Source organism: Oryctolagus cuniculus, chromosome 19, assembly GCF_051225735.1.
Source record: "Oryctolagus cuniculus isolate XC-2025 breed Fujian yellow rabbit chromosome 19, ASM5122573v1, whole genome shotgun sequence".
NCBI classification, from domain to species: Eukaryota; Metazoa; Chordata; class Mammalia; order Lagomorpha; family Leporidae; genus Oryctolagus; species Oryctolagus cuniculus.
Window position 1 is genome coordinate 9,847,612 of NC_142885.1, and position 20,245 is coordinate 9,867,856.

The 20,245-nt window shown below is 62.9% G+C and overlaps 1 protein-coding gene across 11 annotated transcripts; it reads right to left on the reverse strand.

Annotated features, from left to right (window-relative positions):
• Positions 1-489: 489 nt before the first annotated feature.
• GIGYF1 (GRB10 interacting GYF protein 1) lies at positions 490-14,496 on the reverse strand. 11 transcript variants are annotated; one of them, XM_051847699.3, is made up of 29 exons: positions 13,946-14,493; positions 13,529-13,575; positions 11,801-11,869; positions 10,706-10,934; positions 9,872-10,139; positions 9,636-9,744; positions 9,410-9,539; positions 8,749-8,844; positions 8,550-8,661; positions 8,337-8,445; positions 7,668-7,708; positions 7,345-7,515; positions 6,949-7,205; positions 6,757-6,865; positions 6,267-6,404; positions 6,000-6,100; positions 5,639-5,810; positions 5,384-5,550; positions 5,201-5,286; positions 5,003-5,119; positions 4,818-4,918; positions 4,519-4,601; positions 4,272-4,421; positions 3,957-4,184; positions 3,528-3,721; positions 3,281-3,441; positions 3,028-3,194; positions 2,822-2,951; positions 490-2,725 (listed from the first exon to the last, which is right to left on the reverse strand). In XM_051847699.3, exons 6-29 carry the CDS (start codon positions 9,668-9,670, stop codon positions 2,673-2,675), a joined length of 3,108 nt encoding a protein of 1,035 aa, XP_051703659.3. In that variant the 5' UTR covers positions 9,671-9,744; positions 9,872-10,139; positions 10,706-10,934; positions 11,801-11,869; positions 13,529-13,575; positions 13,946-14,493; the 3' UTR covers positions 490-2,672. The 11 variants fall into 11 exon arrangements, with proteins under 11 accessions (XP_051703659.3, XP_051703658.3, XP_051703648.3 ...); XM_051847698.3 differs by having other exon boundaries at positions 3,528-3,718; positions 5,201-5,301; XM_051847688.3 differs by having other exon boundaries at positions 5,201-5,301; positions 13,946-14,226.
• Positions 14,497-20,245: the final 5,749 nt, after the last annotated feature.

A 20,245-nucleotide genomic window follows, 5' to 3' on the forward strand; every position in this document is an offset into this window, starting at 1 on the left:
CCACGGGTGGCAGAGGCCCAAGTGCTTGAGCCGTCACCTGCTGCCTCCCAGGGTGCGCATTAGTAAGAAGCTGGAATCTCAAGTGGTGCTGAGACTCAGACCCTGGCCCCAGGCCGGGCTTTTTTGTTTCATATTCACTTGAGAGGCAGAGGCAGAGAGGTCTTCCATCCGCTGGTTCACTCCCCAAATGGCCACAAGGGCCAGAGCTGGGCCAACCCAAAGTCAGGATCCAGGAGTTTCTCCCCGGATGCAGGGACCCAAGGACTTGGGCCATCTTCTACTGCTTCCCAGTAGAAGGCCATGGCAGAGAGCTGGATCGGAAATGGAGCAGCTGGGACTTGAACTGGTACCCATATGGGATGCTGGCACCCCAGGCTGCTGCTTGACTGCACGGTTGTCTCCCTTAGTTAGGGAGCTCATCTGCGGTCCCTGCCTGGGTTCTTTAACCAGCTCCCTGTCCCTTCCCCAAATAAGACAGCAGCTCAGGCATACGAGGAGAACACACACCGAGTTTTATTGGGAGAAAGGGGTATTTACAGGGGCAGGTAAAGGAAAAAGGGGTCACACAGGGTGGAAGTGGGGGAGACTGGGGACAAGGCAGACGAGGGAATAACAGGTAGAGCCCTGCCCCAACCCGAACCCCTGCAGGGTGGGGGAGCAGCCAGGGCCCAGGAAGACGGGCTAGGAAAGGCCAGCAGGGGGGTCTGAGCCCTTGGGCTGGGGCGCTCAGGGCTTGTAAACATTGACCACTCTCAGAAGGGGATAGGGGTGGGAGAGGGCTCCCCCTATACTTCCTCACAGGGTTAAGGCCTCTCCAGGCTCAGGGGCCCCCTAAGTTCAAAGTCTCTTTAGCTGAGGGGGGAAGGGGCAGGAAGAGACAGGAAGAGCCCCCCCTTCCCCTGCATTGGCTGTGGCAGGGGCAGGGGCGTTACATTCAGTCACAACAGGAGTCTCCTCCCACACCTCTAAGCCACCGCACATAGGCCAGAGGGCAGTGGGAGCTGGGGGGCCAGCAGCAGCAAGACATTTTTCCCCCTGGCCCGTCACCCCCTTATTGCTTTAGAGAGAATATTGTCTTTTCACAGACGCTAACACTGTCGAGACCAGGGCGCAGCAGGTGGAGGGGCCCTTCCACCCCGAGGCCAGCTTTGTCCCCCAACACTGACCCGGCTGCCACTTTGGTGCAAAAAAAAAAAAAAGAAAGAAAAGAAAAGAAAAGCCGTCTCACTGAGGAGAGATGGGAGAAGAGCCCGGGGCAGCTCCCTGCTTCCCCAGGCAGGAAGGGGAAATACATTCATGGAGGGGAGGCAGCGGCAGAGTCCCGCCCTAATACTGCACTCAGCGATGAGGTCAACGGGAGAAGTCAGATGAGAAATCCAAAAGATGAACTACTAAGAAACCAAGAAACGATGGCGACAACCCCAGGTAGGGCATCGGGAATTCAAAGTGAGCGACAGAAGGGCGGCCTCCCCCGACCCCAGGAGAGACGCCCACTTCCGTCCTCGACCCCAACCTTACCTAACATTAAAAAAACGCATCAAGGGGAGAAGCCACTCACTCCTCTCCCATTTGGTCAACAGAGGGGCCAGGCGCAGGGCTGGGTGGTCCACAGGCCACAGGGCACGCTGCAGCTCGGGCACTTCCTCGCGTGGATGCCCAGGGCTGCAGCCCCCAGCTGCCCGCCCACTCCCTGCCCTTCAGTCTGTGCGGCTCGGCGGCGCTCTCTCCAGCTCCTGGCCATTCGCTGGCGGGGGTGAGGCGGGGGCTTGGGGCCCGGAGAATACATTCATGCCCCGAGGCAGGAGCTGGGGCATTCCGCCTCACCCCCAGGCCGTCCCCCAAATGGCAGCGGTGGGGGAAGCCCCTCGGCAGGGCCAGTCCATCCCGCGTCCCGCCGCCAGCCCCAGCCCGCGCAGCTCTTCCCCGCTGCCCTGCCAGCTGGTGCGGGAGGGCGGCCCGGGAGCCGGGCGGCTTGTCCAACTTGTGCAACTCTCCCCGAAGCAGCAAAGCCAAGGGGTGACTGCGGCCCCCGCCCGGGACGCCCTGGCCACGGTCGGCCACGGTCGCAGCATCGAGCTGTTCACAGCGGGTCCGGCGGGCGGGGCTCCGAGGGGGCCTCGCTGTGCAAACTGCTGGCACTCCAGCTTCCAGTTACCCCACGGCCCACCTTCTGGGGGCAGGAGGGGAAGTGCAGCCATGGGGCCTCTGTCCTCACTGCCCCAAAATAACAGTGTGTTTTCCTTTCAGCCTCCTAACCACTTTTTTTTTTTCATTATTTTTCTTTTTTTCTTAAAAAACAACAAAAAACAAAACAACAACAAAAAAAAAAAAACAAAAAAAAAAACCAACCAACCTCTGTGGACCTTCCATTGTCACGCCCACTATCCCCAACAGGGGACAGGGTGTTTAAGAGTCTCATTTTTCACCATGTTTTTTTGTCTCTCCTAACATTTTCTTCAACGTCGTTTAAAATAAAAAACAGAAAACAAAAACCCCTCCCCCAATCTGTAAAGTGCCTCGTGGTGGGTGAGTTAAGGTGCATCGTGTGGTTTGTAACAAGTGCTGGGGACCCTGCCCCTGCTGCCTCCTATGCTCCTGTGAGGAGCCTGCAGGCTGGGGACCCTCGGGTCCAAGCTGCGCCTGCAGCCCCGGGGGCTGGTGGGACGGGCTGCTCAGTAGTCGTCCACGCTCTCGATCTCACCAGAAGATCCGTGCAGGGAGTACCCTGAAGCCGGGGAGAAGCTGGGTTTGAGCTCCACCAGGCCCCTCCTGCCCCGGGCAAACGAAGCACAGCTCCGGCCCGGCCCCGGCCCTGGCTCACCCAAGATGCTGGGGTCTGAGTGCAGCATGAGCGCCCGCCTCTTGGCCTTGCTGCCCTCGCCGGGGCCGAGTTTGGTGCTGTGGTTGGTCTGGAAGGCCGTGTGCAGGGAGGCACTGCTCAGCCAGGCCTCCTAGGAGAGCGGAGCAGAGTGAGGCAGCAGTGGGCGCTGGGCGGCCTGCCCCGCGGCCCAGGGCCCCACGACCCACCTGCTGCTGCTGCTGCCGCTGCTGGCTGGCTTTCTGCTTGGCCCTCCGCTCCAGGAACTGTTTGGCAAATTCTTTGGCTTCCAGCGTGTCCCCCAGGCAGGAACGGATATAATCGTGGACGTCATAGGGGGATTCCACCTCTTTGAGGATCGCCACAGCCATGGGCACTGCGGGGCAGGAAGCGGGGAGTCAGGCCCGCTGCAGCCAGCCCTGGCCCAGCCCCCCCCCCCCCCCGGGCTGCAGCCGCCCGCACCGTCCAGGCTGCCCGTGGTGCTCAGCGTGTGCAGCATCTGCTCACACCACTGGGTGAAGCCGTCCTGGGGCCGGGGGATGCCCTGAAGCAGCTTCAGCAGCTTCTCCTCCTCCTCCGTCTTTTTGCGAGCAGGCCGGCCTGACAGGTGGCTGTAGGAGTCACTGAGCGGGCCGAGGAGGGGCAGGCGTCAGCGGTTCTGCCGCCACCCGCCTGTGCCCACCGGAGCCCTCGGGGTGCCCGCACCCACCTGAGGGACGGGCTGCTCCGGCTGTTCTTCAGGCCCAGGCTGCGGGCCAGGCTCCCACTGCTCTTCAGGGTGTCCTCCCAGAGCCCCAGGCCGCCGCCGCCGCTGCCGCCCCCACTCTTGTCGGGCCCGCCCCACAGTGGCCCAGCCTCAGACACCCACTGGTTCAGGGGGGCCGTGCCCAGGCCCCCAAGCTGCTACAAATGGCAGGCAGTCAGGGGAGCTTAACCAACGGCACCCCAGAGAGCTAGACGGGGAGGTTTAGGTGGCAAAGGACAAGGGACGAGGTGAGGGTCCTGGGGAAGAAGCGGATTCTTCAAAACCACACAGGGAAACCAGGGCTCCGGCTGGCGAAGTCCGGGCTCAGCGACTCCCTCCCTGGAGGTCACCTGGAAGGGGCCCCGCCCACCGCGGAGGGGCCCGCCTACTTACCACGCGGTGGTTGGGGGCCTGGGCCCGGGAGGACTCCCTGGGCGGGGGCTGCTTGTGCAGCTGCCGCTCGCCCTCCAACTGCAACTCCAGCAGCGTCTTCATGGACAGCCCCTGCTTGGCCAGGCCAGCCCAGAGCGGGGGTGGGGAGCTGGGCGCAGGGGGCCCCGAGATGGCGGCCGCCGCCTGCTGCTGCTGCAGCAGCTTCAGCAGCAGCTCCTGCTGCCGCACCTGCACGGAGCCGAGCCGGAGACGCGCAGGGTGAGGGCCAGGCGGGGCGCAGGGCGGCGGTGAGGAGGGCGTGGGGGGGGCACCCACCTGCTTGCGCCGGTACAGCTCCTCCTCCTCCTGCCGCCGCTTCTGCTCCTCCTGCTGCTGCTGCTGCTGCTGCCGGCGCTTCTCCTCGCGGCGCTTCCGCTCCTCCTCCTCCCGCTTGGCCCTGAGCTCCACTTCTCTGCGCTCCTGGAACTGAGAGCCGCAGGGCGTCAGAGGCGAGGGGGCTCGACCTCCGTGCGGCCTGGCCAGCCCCTCACCCCCGCAGACGGCAGCCCTGGACGCCACTCACTTTATGCTGCAGCTGGAGTTGTTCTAGAATTGGACCCTGAGTCGAAGAGTTAATTGGTATGTCCCAAAGACTGGCCTCACCACCTGCAGGAGGTCAGGGCTCCGTCAGCTGCTGCCAGGGACGCGGCCCGCTGTTCAGCCCAGCCTTGGCTCGGGGTAGGAGGCGGAGCAGTGGGAAGCCACCTCAGCCCCAGGGCCCTACCTGCCCAAAGCCTGCCAGGGAGGGAGGCGGCCACGCTGAGACGGTGGGGACCCAGGGCTTGAGAAAGGGCCTGGGGTGGAGGGCTGCTGACCACGCACCTGACTGTGATGAGGCTGAGGTATGTACGTCCCAGAGGGGGCCCGAATCCGGTACCGACAAGGACCGGCTCATCGTCGGGAGCAGATTCTGGTCCCCACCCCTGAGGAGCAAACAAACCCTCAGGACCCGGCTCACTGCCGCCCACCCTCTCTGAGCTCCACACCCCGGGGGCAGCGGCACGGACCTGGGGGGTTTGAGAGCCTGGAGCTGCTGCAGGAACGTGGTGAGCTGCTGCTGTGGAGGCGGCGTCAGGTCGCCCATAGCTGCCTTTTCCCGGAGCGCGCACTGCGGGAGCTGGCGGCTGCAGAGACACGGGCAGGGCAGTGGGCCCCAAGAGCCAGTGCCCAGCCAGCCTGCCGAGCTCGCCCGGGGCCCCAAATACCTGCCAACCAGCTGCAGAAACTGCTGGTGCTGCAGCTGCTGGTACAAGGCCGCCGCAGCCAGCTCCTGCTGCTTCTTCAGCCGCTCCTGGTCCATGTTTCCCTGCGTGAGAGGATGCCCAGTGCACACGGCGGCCACCATCGATCCCCGCCTGCCCACCTGCTCTGCAGACAACTCGGCTCACCAGGAGGGGGGGAGGCGAGGGCCCTGGGGCGAAGGGCACCCGACCCCACATCTTGATCACTTCTCCCAGAGGCTGGAAGCCCTCGTCGCAGCCCCGCTTCACCAGCAGAGACATGGAGAAATAGCCGGCCTGGAACCACTCGGCCATCTCCTGGGTCGTGAAGGGGCCTGCGACAAGAGAGCCATGGGAGTCGGGGGGGGGGGCACACCTGGAGCTGGCGCGGCCCCCAGCAGCCCCTCACGCCTCTGCTGCTACCTTGGATCTCCCCCTGTGGGTCCTTGTAGAACCACTTGCGGGCAGCGCCGTGGCTGAGGGGGAGGGCGGTGGCGGCTGCGGTGTGCCGCAGGCCCTGGGTCTGCATGGCGGCTGTGAACTGCTCCTCTTCCAGGGAGCTGTCCTGCAGGGAGGCCACCAGCTTCTCCGCCTCCTGGGAGCCCAGGAAGAGAGGTCAGGCTCAGCCGCCTCGGCATGGGGCTGGGGTTGGGGTCAGGAGGCCAGGGTGTGGACAAGGCAGGACACAATTAGGAAAAGGCTGGAATCTGGGACGGGGACAGGGGCACAGCGGCTCTCTGTGGCCTTGGAAGCGAGGGTCTCGTGCTGTCAGGCGCCCCCGCACCTGCTGCAGGTGCTTTAAGCCCTCTTCATCCTCCAGATCTCCAGGCGGGCCAGGGGGTGAGGCCCCCCCAGGACTCAGCGGGATTCCCCTCATCTCATCCCCTGGGAAAAACAAACAGAAAAAGGTGGGATGGGAGGCAGGAGGGGGACGGCCTGGCCCCCTATCCCTGCCACTCCAGAAGAGCGGGCCCTCTGTAGCCCCCACTGCACATGCCCAGTGTACCCCCCCTCGAGGGGCGTGCCTTCCCTACCAGCCCCCGCCCCCGACCTTCAGCAGCTGGAAGCTCTTTTTCCACAGCTTCTTCCCCGTCTCCATTGGTTCCCCAGAGCGGGCCCAAGGTGGCCAGAGGCGACGGGGAGCTGGACTTGTCCTCCTGCAGAGGAAGCGGGGTCAGCTCCTTCCCACCTGCAAGAGAGGGGTGACGGCGGGGCTGAGACCCCAAGAACGGGGGGCTGGACCTGGAGTTCCCACGAGAGGCAGCAAGTCCCACTTGGTCCGGGGGGAATGCGAGAGCATAAACACAGCCAAGGGCCACACCGCGGCAGGGCCGTCACACATCGGGCCCCTAACACCTGCTCCACAGCCGCGGCGAGGGCCTCTGTCGGCCGCGCTACCTTCAGGAGCTCGATCTGCTGTTCCCGAGTCTCTCCCTCATCTCTCAGCACCAGCTCATCTGATCCTAGCAGCAGGGGCCGCAGGACAGCCTGTGACGGCCCCCTGCCTGCCTGGCACCCCCCTAGCCCACGCCGACACTCACCTGCCTCAGGTCCCTCCTCCTCCAGCCCTTCTGAAGGCTCCTCCTCCTCTTCCTCCAGACCCTGGAAGTCAAGCTCCTGCTCCTCTGGAATGGGCTCCTTGGGGCCCTTCTGTGGGGGAGGGGGTGGGGCAGACGTGTGGGTGGAGGGCGCAGCGGCCACGCCCCCCGGCCGAGCACAGGCTCCCCAGGTACCTTGAGAGGCAAGAAGGCCCCAGAGGCGTCGAAGGTGCCCATCTCCTCCTCCTCATCGTCCAGGCACCACTCGGGGAGCCCGTCCTTGTCGTCCTCAAAGCCGTCAGGCCCGCGGCCCCGCCGGAGGTGGGAGGCGCCTCCCCCGCCCCGCCCCTCCTCTTCACTGCAGCTTCCTCGATCCCCGCCTCGCAAATCGAACTCAAATTTGCGCCGCCGCTCGCCGTGCTCCCGCCAGCCTGCAGAGCGAGGGCCGCCATCTGGGCCAAAGTCAGAGAATTAGCATCTGAGAGCGGGCAGGGCCTCCCCTCCTCTGCAGCGCACCAGACCCTGCAGGGCCAGGTCTGCTCCCAGCCAGCTCCGCCCGCCCTCACCGTGCTGCCCATGCCCCAGTCTCACCAGGGCTGGTACAGCGCCAGCGATCTCCGTCCCGCCGGGGCCCCGCCCCGAGCCTCCAGCTGCCCTCCTCCTCCTCCTCCTGCTCCTCGCGCAGAGAGCGCCAGTTCTCACTGTCCGAGCGAGCGTGCTCCTTCCTCGGGCCGGCCCCGCCCTCCTCAAACCCGGATCGCGCTGAGCACGGGAAGAGACGGTCTTCAGAGGGCAGCCGGGCCAGCAGACTCCTGCCAGTGCTCCTCCTGCGGCGGAGGAGCCACAGCGGCCGCGCCCCTACTGCGCCCCCACTCCACCCCGGGTCGCCCGGCCAGGTCCTCGCCTTTTCCTACCTCCATCCCTCCTTGCTGACTTCTCAAACCGCCTCTCACCTCTGCAGGAAGAAAAGGGGCTGTTCAGAAAAAGGACAGTGTCCCTTCCCACACTGCAGACAGCTGTGCACCTCGTCCACTCTGCCCCGAGAAAGGTGGAGAGGGGACGGGGGGGCGGGGACAGGGCACACAGGATGGAAGGTCACAGGGAGAAAGGAAAGACAGTGGGGGGTGGCACTGTGGGGCAGCAGGTAAAGCACTGGCCCGCAGCACCGGCATCCCATACGGGTGCCAGTTTAAGTCCTGGCTACTCCACTTCCAATCCAGCTCCCTGCTAATGCACCTGGGAAAGCAGCAGAGGATGGCCCAAGCACTTGGGCCCCTGCACATGCACATGCATGCACGTACATACACACACACACACACACACACACACACACACCCATAGCAGACCCCGAAGAAGGTCCTGGTTCCAGATTGGCTCAGCTCCAGCCATTGCGGCCATTTGCGGAGTGAACCAGCAGATGGAAGACTAATCTCTCTCTACCTCTCTCTGTAACTGTCTTTCAAATAATTAAAGTAAATCTTAAAAAAAAAAAAAAAAATCAGGATAAGGGGCGGGGCAGGGCCCAGAGGTCTCTGACCAGGGCTCCCTGGCAGGGCTGCCCGTACCTTCCCAGCGGCCCCCACCTGTCATCCCAGCTCTGGCTGCGCTGGATCTCCCGGGGGTTCCGTCCAAAGGCTCCCTCCCCTTCTTCGATGCTTCTTTGGTAAAAGCAGCTGTCACCTCGGCCACGGCCTAGGGAAGAGGGGACACACCTGGGTGTGAACCCTGCCAGGACACGCCTGCGAGTGCTCGGGCTCCAGCCATGCCCACCCCCCACCAAGCAGTCACCCCTGTACCTCGGCTCCGCGAGCTGCCCCGGCCACGGGAGGTGCTGGCCAGCTGGGGGCCAGCCCCTTTCCCCATCAGCCTCAGCACAGCCACGCTGTTCACTGACAGGGAGAAGTTTCTCTGAGGAGGGAGCCAGGGCGGGAATGAGGACCCAGGCGCCCCGCCGCCCCGCCTGTCCTCCCACACCCCCACCGCAGCCCCGCCCACCTGCTCCTCCTCCGTCAGGGGCTCCAGGGCCAGCGGCTGCAGCGGCTCCTCCTGCAGCACCGCAGCGAACTCCTTGTCCTGCAGCTCCTCAGGGACCTGCCGGATGGGGCTGGTGGGTCACGGCGCGAGCAGTGGAGCCACAGCAACCCCCCCAGCCCCCACCTTGTTCTCCAGCTGCCCCAGGCCACGAGCAGTGGAGCCACAGCAACGCCCCCCAGCCCCCACCTTGTTCTCCAGCTGCCCCCGGCCATGAGCAGTGGAGCCACAGCAACCCCCCCAGCCCCCACCTTGTTCTCCAGCTGCCCCCGGCCATGAGCAGTGGAGCCACAGCAACCCCCCCAGCCCCCACCTTGTTCTCCAGCTGCCCCCGGCCATGAGCAGTGGAGCCACAGCAACCCCCCCAGCCCCCACCTTGTTCTCCAGCTGCCCCCGGCCATGAGCAGTGGAGCCACAGCAACCCCCCCAGCCCTCACCTTGTTCTCCAGCTGCCCCAGGCCACGAGCAGTGGAGCCACAGCAACCCCCCCCCAGCCCCCACCTTGTTCTCCAGCTGCCCCAGGCCACGAGCAGTGGAGCCACAGCAACCCCCCAGCCCCCACCTTGTTCTCCAGCTGCCCCAGGCCACGAGCAGTGGAGCCACAGCAACGCCCCCCAGCCCCCACCTTGTTCTCCTTGACATAGAGGGCCAGCATCTCCTCACGCCCGTAGCGGTAGTCAGCCAGCTTGTACTTGGGCATGGCAGGGGAGGCGGGCGGGGAGGCCACACTGCCGCCGCTGGAAAGGGCCCTGAGCCTGGAACAGGTGGGGGGGGGGGCAGAGGAGGACGAGGCTGGGGCGCCGTGCTCTCCTCCTGGCCCCCCCACGCCCGCCACCGCACACTTGACCCACCACTCGGGCCCGAAGTTGAGCGTCTCCGCCGCCATGCTGAGGCTGGGCGTGGCTCCTGGAGGTCAGGGGTGAGTGACGAGCAAGGACCCGGGCTTCACGCTCCAAACACCTGTGGAGCACAGAGAAGGCCGGACCCTGGGGACAGCGGAGAAACCTGCATCGTGGGCGACCGGCCCCGCGGGCACAGGGACAGGCTTCGGGCTGGGCTGGGTCACCCAGCTTCTGAAAGGACTCACCTACACCAGCCACGTGGCTGCACACACCATGAGTTAACCCGAGAAGAGTTCAGGTGGGCAAGACCTGGGGGCTGGAGGCCTTTGGTGGTCACAGCCGTGCTGCCTGGGCCCAGCCTCCCCCGGCGGCCTTGCCCCTGGGCAGCGGGAGGGCAGGGCTGGGCTCTCTCCGGAAAGGGCCGGCACTGGAGTGAACTCGGGTCCTCAAGCCACTGGCTATCTATCTGGCCTCAGCAGTGTCCGGGAGGGACCCTCACATCTGGGAAGAGTCCTTGAGGAGAGAGGCAGGTGCTGAGAGGGACGGGGGCCCACAGCCTCCCTGCCCCCGCCCTCCTCTACCCTGCATAAACCGGAGGCCCACACTGCCCAGCACACGCGCAGGCCCCTGGGTGCCCAGTGTGCACCAGCTCCTCTGCACTCCCAGTGGGAGGTCCAGACAGGGCAGGGCACAGAGTTTAGGAACAGACGTAACCAAGATCAAGGTGGACATCAGGGCAAAGATAAGAACAAGCAAACGAAAACCCCACTGGAGCCACAAATATCCCAGGGAGAGGAGGCCAGTGGTGGAATTTGGGAGCAAAATGACTTGTCTCTTGAAAGGAATCCGGATGGGCTGCCTGGAGGCTGGAGTTGACGGACGCTGTCAGAAAGGAGGCTGCCCAGGACCAACGCAGGGGCACTCGCTGCAGGCTGCTGGCCTGGCCCAGTGCATGGCGGGCCGGATCACCAAGCAGGCAGGCAGACAGACCCAGGCCCCCGGCCCCACGTCAGGGTCAGTCGACCAAAAAAGCCGAGGGGGCACAGTTCTTAGAGCAATAGCGACAAGGGATTCCTCACCATAAACCAGAGAGAAGGTCACGGTCAGAGGCTGACGGGAGGCAGTGACCGGCTCCTCTAAAGGACAGGGGAGACCCCCAGGAGGAGGTGCATCCCTGGTGGACCGAGCACAGGACTCTGGGGGCAGTGGGGAGGCGTCGGGGCAGGCGCAGGGGCTTCCGTCACTGGCTGGGAGGGAGGCTGGAGCTGCCTGTCTCTGCCTGCACCATGCACTCCAGGACGCCACAGCCTGGGGAGGAAGAGAAGTGGGTTCCCTCTGGAGGGGCCCGGGAAGAGACGCTGGCCCCTGGAGTGGCGGCCCCCGGGGCAGGGGAACGTCTCCCTTCAGGGCACACAGCACACAAAGCCAGCAGAGAGGCCAAGTACCCCACGGCCTCCTGCGCGGTGCAGTGGAGGCCGGGACGCTGAGACCCTCCAGGCACGAGGGGGCAGCCACAGCAGGCCTGCTCGTGGGCAAGGCTCCCAGGCAAGGCAGGCACACAGAGGCACAGCACACGGTGGGTGCGGGGGGCAGGAAGCGCTGGGGACAATGGCGGTGCTGGCTGCACCGAAGCTGCAGAGAGCTTGCCTAACCGTGGCTCACGGGCCCGCGCTGTGCTGCTGTAGACTAAACTGCTAAACTGCCACCTGTGACACCAGCACCCCACACTGGAGCGCCAGTTCGAGTCCCGGCAGCTCCACTTCCCATGCAGCCCCCTGCTATGGCCTGGGAAAGCAGCGGAAGATGGTCCAAGTGCCTGAGCCCCTGCATGCGCGTGGGAGACCAGGAGTTGCGAGCTGGCCTTGGGCCTGACCCAGCCCCGGACGGACGGGGCAGCTACCTGGGAGTGAACCAGTGGATGGAGGATCTCTGTGGCTTTTTCAAGTAAACGAATAAACAAATCTTTAAAACAAACGCAGCTCAAGTTACACGTATTTCACCACCAGAGAGAAAGCTTTCAGGGGAAAAGTACTGAGACCCGAGGCTTCTCCACTCCAGGAAAAACCAGCCCCATCCCTCACACAAGCTCAGCCTTAGAGGGCCAGACACGGGTCTCAGGGGCCGGGCCAGGCTGCCAGGCAGAAGCCGAGAGAGCAGAAAAAGGGGTGACTCACCCTCCCGCCTGCCAGGGAGCGGTGCAGACAGGGCTCCTCGGTGGCCCGTGTCCTGTCCTCTCTGTCCCGCTGGAAGTGGAGGGGAGTGGCTCAGACTGGGGCAAACGCCCAACCCACCCACGCCTTGGGGGAGACCCGGGGACAGAGAGGGCAAGGCAGGAAAGGGGCCGCCCCCTCCTCACACTAACAGGACTAGGGGAGCAGGGTACTTCTGGGGGGGGGCTGCCTCTGCTCCCCAGGGGACTGCCACTCAGGGCGGTGGCACCTGAGCAGAGGGGAACAGACGGGCAGGGGACCAGGGTGCACGGAGCAGCCCCTGACAAAGGCGTTTCTGGCCCCAATGTGGGCAGTGACTGTAAGGGGGGCAAAGAAGCCCTGTGGGTTCGCAGCCCTAATGGAAGAGAAAGCAGATGTGACCCTCCCCCCATCTTCCCTCTGCACAGCTGTCCCGAGAGGAATCTGAAATCCTGCCAGGAGGCAAACCTTCGAAGGTCCCAAGTTTGCTTATCACAAACTCTGCGGCCCAAGCAGCTGGATCCCTTACCACCAAAGCAGAGGGGAGAGGTGGCAGGTGGGGGTGGGCAGGACCACGTCCGTCTCTCTCCTGCAGGCTGCTCAAAGCCCACCTTGGCCTGCCACACTCCTCCTGGCCCTGCACTTGGCCTATGTCCGAGCTGTGTGCCCCCTCCCTGGTCCTCTCTCTCCTGCCTCAGTGTACCTTTGCTCCCCTAGCTCCTCACTGCTGCCCCCTACTGGAGAGGTGAGAGGACGCACCCTGGTCCCAGGCGCTCCCCCCAGGCTGCATGGACCTGGAGCGCTGGGCTAGGCTAAGAACAGCGTCTGGTGACTCCCTCCAGCAGCCTCCGGCCTCGGCACAGCCCCACACCTGCCTGGAGGTGACCTGGTCCTGCCTAGGGATGCAGATTCTCCACGAGGGGTGGGGTGAGGGTTCCTCCCGGCCGAGCCATCCCGCCCAACAGCAACAGCCCTTGGCAATCGTGGGCCTGTTAACTTCTGAGCCACTGTCACACTTGACCTCATCTGATCCCTTCTGCCCACTTGCTCAGCCAGGGACAACAAGGGAGGGCACGGGGGCTGGGACCAGGTACCCAGCATCTGAGGCTGGGGCAGGTGTGCACCGGGCCAGGGGCCGTCCCAAACTCCCCCGCTGGCCCCCCGCTCGGAGAGCTTGAGCCATGCTTACATTTCTTGCTAGACTTTTCAAAGCCCTCCCACAGCCTTCCTCTTCTCCCCGCGCTCTCTCCTTCAGAGTGGGGCTACTTTTCCTTTTCCCAAACTCCATCCCGACGTACACCAGGGCCCCTGAGCACCGTGTCACACGCGGCACCAACGCGTGTGTGGCCAGCAGCCCAGGCACACACCCCCGCACCTGATTATCACCGCCCCAGCGGACCCCCGAGGTCCCCGGGGGCTCCAGGCAGCTCTGCCCTGAACTCTCCCCAAGTGGGGGGACCAGGACCCACAGAACCCGGGCAGCTGGGGTGGAGGGGGCAGGAGTCATGGCCCAAACTCCCACAGGTCGGCAGCAAAGGGGGGGTGGGGGCCGGCGCCGCGGCCAGCTGTCAGCCGGGAGGGGCAGTGGCGCTGACCGGTGCTCGGGAAAGCCGCGCTTGGAGAAGCAAGAGCGGAGCGAGACTGGGGTGGCTGGAGGGAGGATCCGGCCAGCAAGTATTTATTCGGCCGCGCCCGCACCGGGATGCCGCTGACCTGGACGCTGGTGGCAACTCCAGGGACGACCAGGGGCGAGGGTCTCCCTAAAGTTACGCGAGGAAAAGGCAAAGTGTGAGCGCCCGGGGCGCTGCTGCACCGACGGGGCACCGCGGGGGCACGGGCGGCGGGGGAGCCTTCCAGGTCGGCCCGAGTCGTGGAGCGCCCGCCCTGGACGCCCCGCGGGGCCCGGGGCGCGCGGGCCCGGGGCAGGGGCCCCGCGGGCGGGAGGGGCCCGGGCAGGGCTCCGCAGGGGCGACCGTTAGCAGCGCGCGGGTGGGCGGCGCGGGCCGGGCCGGGAGGACGGCGTGCCCTTCAGGGAGGGGCGCCGGCCGCCCCCCCACCCCGAGCCCGCGCCGAGGCGGGCCCGCTCCGGGGGAGGGTCCCGCGGCGGGGAGGGGCGGAGGGCGGACGCACCGGGCGGCGGAGGCGGCGGCGGCCTCCGGGAGGAGACGGGGAGAGTCCGTGCCGGCGGCCCGCGCGCTGGCTCCGGCTCCCGCTGGCTCGGCGCGGCCGCCGCGGCGTCGGGGGCGGGCCTGCCCCGGGGCCGGCTGCGGGCCGGGGTCCGCGGAGCCGCCGAGCGCTTACCGCGGCCGGCGGGCGGCGCGAGGGCTCGGTCCTGGGGCGTTGGCGGCGCGCGGCGGGCGGCGAGCGGCGGGCGGCGGCGCGCGGCGGGCCGGGGGGCGGCGGCGGCGGCGGCGGCGGCGGCGGCGGCGGCGGGGGAGGGGGCGCTGGCGCTCCCGCGGCGGCCGCTCCTCTCTGTTTGTGTTTGTAGCAAGATGGCTGCCCGCCTCGCACCACGTGACGCGGACGCGGGGCCGCCCCCTCCGCCGCCGCCGCCGCCCGCCGCCGCCCGCCGCGGCCGGGGCCCGCTCGGACCCGCACCCCCGAGCCTCTGGCTTTCCCCGCGTGCCCGCCGGGGCGCAGCCCGGACGCCCGCCGCCCCCGAGTCTAGCCTCACACCGCCACCCCCGGCACGTGACCCGGGTGCCCGGCTCGTCACGTGACGCGGGGCCCCCGGCTGCAGGCCGGGGAAGGGGTGTCCCCGGGGTGCTGCCTGCGCGCGCCCCCGCGGCACGTGACCCGCGCCCCTGGGGATGGCAGCTGCGGCCTGTGAGGGGCATCCCGGGTTTCTTCTGGCCGGCCGGCTTCCTCCAAGCAGCCCTCCTGGATTGGAGGAGGAGACAAAGTGCAACACTGTTCTGATGAACTCCTGGGATATAGGAAATGAGCAAAACCCCTGATCTAGAAACGGCCCGAGGCACCGCTGGCTGGTGACACCTGGAGTTTCTGACCGCTGTCGTCGCCTCTTACAGTTCCGTTGCCTTTAAAAAATAATTATATATATATATTTATTTATTTGAAAGGCAGAGTTAGAGTCTTCCATCTGCTGTTTCACTCCCCAGATGGCCACGGGAGCCAGGATTGTGCCAGACTGAAGCCAAGAGCTTCCTCTGGGTCCCCCACGTGGGTGCAGGGGCCCAAGCACTTGGGCCATCTTCCTCTGCTTTCCCAGGTGCATTAGCAGGGAGCTGGATCAGAAGTGGCGCAGTGGATACCGTAGGTGTCTGTGGGATGCTGGTGCTGCAGGCTGCAGCTTAACCCGTTATGCCACAGCCACTCCCTGAATGGCCACAGCAGCCAAGGGGGCTGGACAGGCTGGAGCCAGCAGCCGGGAACTCCATCTGGGTCTCCCACCCCCGAATACTTGGGCCGCCACCTGCTGCCTTCCCAGGTGCATTGGCAGGGAGCTGGATCAGAGGTGGGGGGCTAGCAGGGACTCAAACCCGCGCTCCGATGTGGCCGCAGCGCCCACCCCTGGACAGCAAAGATTTTTAAGGCATATTTTAGGCATCCTGAAGATTGTTCATTAACCGGGCTTGTTGTTAATGATGACACAGGATGGGCCTTCACGTTAACTGCGTGCGTGCAGAATTGCTCCCTGCCACAAGCTGGGTTCTTTGGTGGAGCAAATAGACCCCCTTGGCAAGTCAGCCCTGACCCCCGGCTTGCTAAGTGCACCTGCCCATCATCATGAATTTATCACCCACGGGCAGCCCGCGTCGCAGCCGCTCGTTGCTCGCTCCAGGAGCCGGATCTCCCAGGGTTTCCTCCTGCCACTCAGGCTGTGCTGGTCTCCGCCCGCCCTCCCGGGGTTCAGGGCTTCAACACGCGCCCCCTCCCCGTTCCAGGACGTGGGCTCCGCGGTCAGACATTCTCGGCTGAGTCCTCGCTACCTCTGGAAACCCTAGGCTGTTCCTCCCACCCCCGCAAGGGGGCGGCGTGTTCGCGGAATCCCGTGCATGCCCCTGCATCTAGGCGCAGGTCCTGCTGTCCTGCTTAGCGGCCCTAGGGGCTGGCTCTGTGGGCTAGACCGCGGCTCGCGACACTGGCATTGCGTGTCGGAGCCCTGGTTCGAGTCCCACCTGCTCTGCTTCCGATCCAACTCCCTGCTAATGCATCTGGGAAAGAAAGCATCGGAAGAGGGGTATTCTTGGGGAAATCAGTTGTTAAGTACTTGCCATGCACATGGGAGACCCCTGGCTCCTGGACTTGTGGCCATCCGGGGGAGTAACCAGTGGATGGGAGACCACTCTCTCTCTGTCTCTCCCTTTCCCTCTGTGTCTTTGCCTGTAAAATAATTAATTATAATAAAACTAAAATAAAAGCTGACATAACCAGTGTTCACAACAGGCATCCCTAACCCAGCCCGCATTGCTGTCCAGTATTCCGTGGTGTGGACATTCCGCGGTTTACCAATTCCTGCACGGAAAGACCTCTGCCTTGTTTCCAGCCTGGAGCTATTGCAAAGAAAACTGTGGATGGCCACCACTGTGCAGGTTTTTAAATGTCCGGGGGTGCTTTTTCCCGAGTCATATGGTGTCTGTCTCATTTTAGAAGAAACTGCAGGGGTCAGTGCGTGGCCTAGTAGGCTAAGCCTTCACCTGCAATGCCGGCATCCCACATAGGTGGCCAGTTCGAGCCCCGGCTGCTCCACTTCCGATCCAGCTCTCTGCTATGGCCTGGGAAAGCAGTAGAAGATGGCCCAAGTCCTTGGGCCCCTGCTCCCGCGTGGGAGACCCAGAAGAAGCTCCTGGCTTTGGATTGGCCCAACTCCGGTTGTTGTGGCCATTTGGGGAGTGAACCAGCAGATGGAAGACCTCACGCTCTCTGTGTCTCTCCCTGTCCGTGTCTGTAGCTCTGCCTCTAAAATAAATAAATAAATCTTAAACAAAGAAGAACTTGCCAAGCCGTTTTCCGGAATACCTGCTCCATGGTTCAGGTCCACAAGCCCTGTGTGCCAGCGCCAGGCTGCCTGCCTGCTTCCCACACTCGAGTTGTGGATACTTTGTATCTTAGCCTCTCTGGGGAGACGGTGGTGCTGCTTCCTCCTGGTCTCTGTGCACAGTTCCTTAAAGGCTGATGCAGTTGTACAGCTTTTAATTTTAATGTGTATCTATTTTCATCTACTTGAAAGGCAGAGTGATCGAGGGAGGGGGAGAGGAGAAAGAGAGAGAGAGAGAGCGCGAGGAAGTGCTATCTTCCACCTGCTAGTTCACTCCCTAAGTCGCTACAACAGCTAGCAAGGGGCCAGGCTGAAGCTAAGAGCCTGGAGTTCCCTCTGGAACTCCCACGTGGGTGGCAGGGACTGAAGCAGTTGTGCCGGTCCTCTGCTGCCTTCCCAGGATGCATTAGCAGGAAGCTGGATCAGAGGCTGGGTGGCTGGAACTGGAACCTGCTCTCTGATACGGGAACACATTTGACTTCATGCGGCCACACGCCTGCCCCGGAACTGACATCTTGAGATGCGCTTGTTTTAGCCCCATCGTTACCCACCCCCCCTTCTCCTGATGTATCTACTCAAGGCTTCTGACCTGGGGCCATCCCTGTAGCGTAGCTGGTAAAGACTCCGCCTGCAGTGCCAGCATCCCTATTCAACGCCAGATGGAGACCCAGCTGCTCCACTTCCCATCCAGCTCTCTGCTGTGGCCTGGGAAAGCAGCAGAAGATGGCCCAAGTCCTTGGGCCCCTGCACCCACGTGGGAGACCCAGAGGAAGCTCCTGGCTTCAGATCATCACAGCCCTGGCCATTGTGGCCATTTGGAGACTGAAACAGCAGATGGAAGACTTCTCTGTGTGTGTCTCTCCCATTTTCTCTCTGTATCTCTGCGTTTCAAATAAATTAATTTTTTAAGACTTCTGCACATTTTCTTTTTTTTTTCCTTTTTTTTTTTTTTTTTTTGACAGGCAGAGTGGACAGTGAGAGAGAGACAGAGACAAAGGTCTTCCTTTTGCTGTTGGTTCACCCTCCAATGGCCGCCATGGCTGGTGCGCTGCGGCCAGCGCATCGCGCTGATCCGAAGCCAGGAGCCAGGTGCTTTTCCTGGTCTCCCATGGGGTGCAGGGCCCAAGCACTTGGGCCATCCTCCACTGCACTCCCTGGCCACAGCAGAGAGCTGGCCTGGAAGAGGGGCAACCAGGACAGAATCCGGCGCCCCGACCGGGACTAGAACCCAGAGTGCTGGCGCCACAAGGCGGAGGATTAGCCTAGTGAGCCGGCCTATGCACATTTTCTAATTGGGTTGTCTGTGGCCGACTTCTTGAGCATAGAGAGTTCTTTATATATTCTGGATACAAGTCCTTTGCTGCCTAAGTGATTTGCAAACATTTTCTCCCCGTGCATGGCTTCCCTTTTCATCCTATTAACATGTTTCACAGAGCCAGTTTTTAAATTTTGTTAAAGTCCAATTTCTCAATTTTCCCTGAATGGATTTTGTTTTTGGGACAATTTCCAGGAGCCCCCTGCCTGACCCTACGTCATGAAGATTGTTCCCTACATTTTCTCCTAATAGCTTTACAGCTTCAGCTTTTGCTACTTAGATTACCATCCATCTCCTATTATTTATTTCTTGTCCACAGAGGACCGAGGTTAGTTTCTTTTGCCTGTTTGCCAGTGTGGACACTGGTTGAAAAGACCATCCTCTGCCCACCGGACCATTTTTACATTTGTCAAAACGGGCCGGCGCCGCGGCTCAATAGGCTAATCCTCCGCCTAGCGGCGCCGGCACACCGGGTTCTAGTCCCGGTCGGGGCGCCGGATTCTGTCCCGGTTGCCCCTCTTCCAGGCCAGCCCTCTGCTGTGGCCAGGGAGTGCAGTGGAGGATGGCCCAGGTGCTTGGGCCCTGCACCTGCATGGGAGACCAGGAAAAGCACCTGGCTCCTGGCTCCTGCCATCGGATCAGCGCGGTGCGCCGGCCGCAGCGCGCCGGCCGCGGCGGCCATTGGAGGGTGAACCAACGGCAAAAGGAAGACCTTTCTCTCTGTCTCTCTCTCACTGTCCACTCTGCCTGTCAAAAAAAATAAATAAATAAAAAAAAAACATTTGTCAAAACGAGTTGGCTCCACCTGCGTGAGCCTTTTTCTAGGTTTTCTATTCTGTTCTAGTGATTTTTGGGTCTGTCCCCCTGCAGATACCACATCTTTTTTTTTTTTAAATATTTATCTGAAATGCACATTGTTAGAGAGGGAGTGACAGAGAAAGGTCTTCCATCCACTGGTTCACTCCCTAAACGGCCACAATGGCCGGGGCTGGGACAGGCTGGAGTCAGCAGCCAGAAACTCCCTCCTGATGTCCCACATGGGTGCAGGAGCCCAAGCACTTGGGTCACCTCCCGCTGCTTTGACAGGCGCATTAGCAAGGAGCGGGATCTGAAGCGGAGTGGCTGGGATGGGAAACAGCTTCACCTGCTGTGCCGTGACACCAGCCCCTGTTGTTTTCTTTATTGTGACTTGTTTTTTCTTTTTGTCCTCTCTTATTCTTTTCTTGATTATTAATATACTAATTCTTAAATTCAATGGCAGGATCCCAGCATTTTATTTTTTTAAATATTTTTTTTTGAGAGGCAGAATCACAGAGAGGGAGAGACAGAGAAAGGTCTTCCTGGTTCACTCCCCAAATGGCCACAATGGCAGAAGCTGAGCTGATCAGAAGCCAGGAGCTTCTTCCAGGTCTCCCACATGGGTGCAGGGGCCCAAACACTTGGGCCGTCTTCTACTACTTTCCAAGGCCGTAAGCAGAGAGCTGGATCGGAGGTGGAATAGCTGAGACTTGAACCGGCAGCCATATAGGATGCTGGCGCCGCAGGCAGAGGCTTAGCCTACTACGCCATAGTGCTGGCCCCCATTTTCTTTTTTTAAAAATTGATTATTTAAGGCCGGCGCCGCGGCTCACTAGGCTAATCCTCCGCCTAGCGGCGCCGGCACACTGGGTTCTAGTCCCGGTCGGGGCGCCGGATTCTGTCCCGGTTGCCCCTCTTCCAGGCCAGCCCTCTGCTGTGGCCAGGGAGTGCAGTGGAGGATGGCCCAGGTGCTTGGGCCCTGCACCCCATGGGAGACCAGGAAAAGCACCTGGCTCCTGGCTCCTGCCATCGGATCAGCGCGGTGCGCCGGCCGCAGCGCGCCGGCCGCGGCGGCCATTGGAGGGTGAACCAACGGCAAAGGAAGACCTTTCTCTCTGTCTCTCTCTCTCTCACTGTCCACTCTGCCTGTCAAAAAAAAAAAAAAAAAAATTGATTATTTATTTGAAAGAGAGAGACGAAGACAGATGTTCTGTCAATAGGTTCAATGAAGCCAGGACCTCCATTCTGGTCCCCTATGTGAGCTGTATCTGCTGCCCTTCCAGACCCACCAACAGGAGGCTGGGTGTGAGGCAGGATA

Bases quoted from the DNA above. Each gene is read 5' to 3' on its own strand.
- GIGYF1 (XM_051847697.3), bottom strand. From the start codon at position 9,670: ATGGCGGCGGAGACGCTCAACTTCGGGCCCGAGTG. The intron at 7,709-8,336 runs GTGGGGGCCGCT...TTCTTCCTGCAG, and splicing joins AGCCAGAGCTGGGATGACAG to AGGTGAGAGGCGGTTTGAGA. The intron at 4,602-4,817 runs GTGCGTGGTCAG...GACCTCCTGCAG, and splicing joins CTCAGCCTCATCACAGTCAG to GTGGTGAGGCCAGTCTTTGG.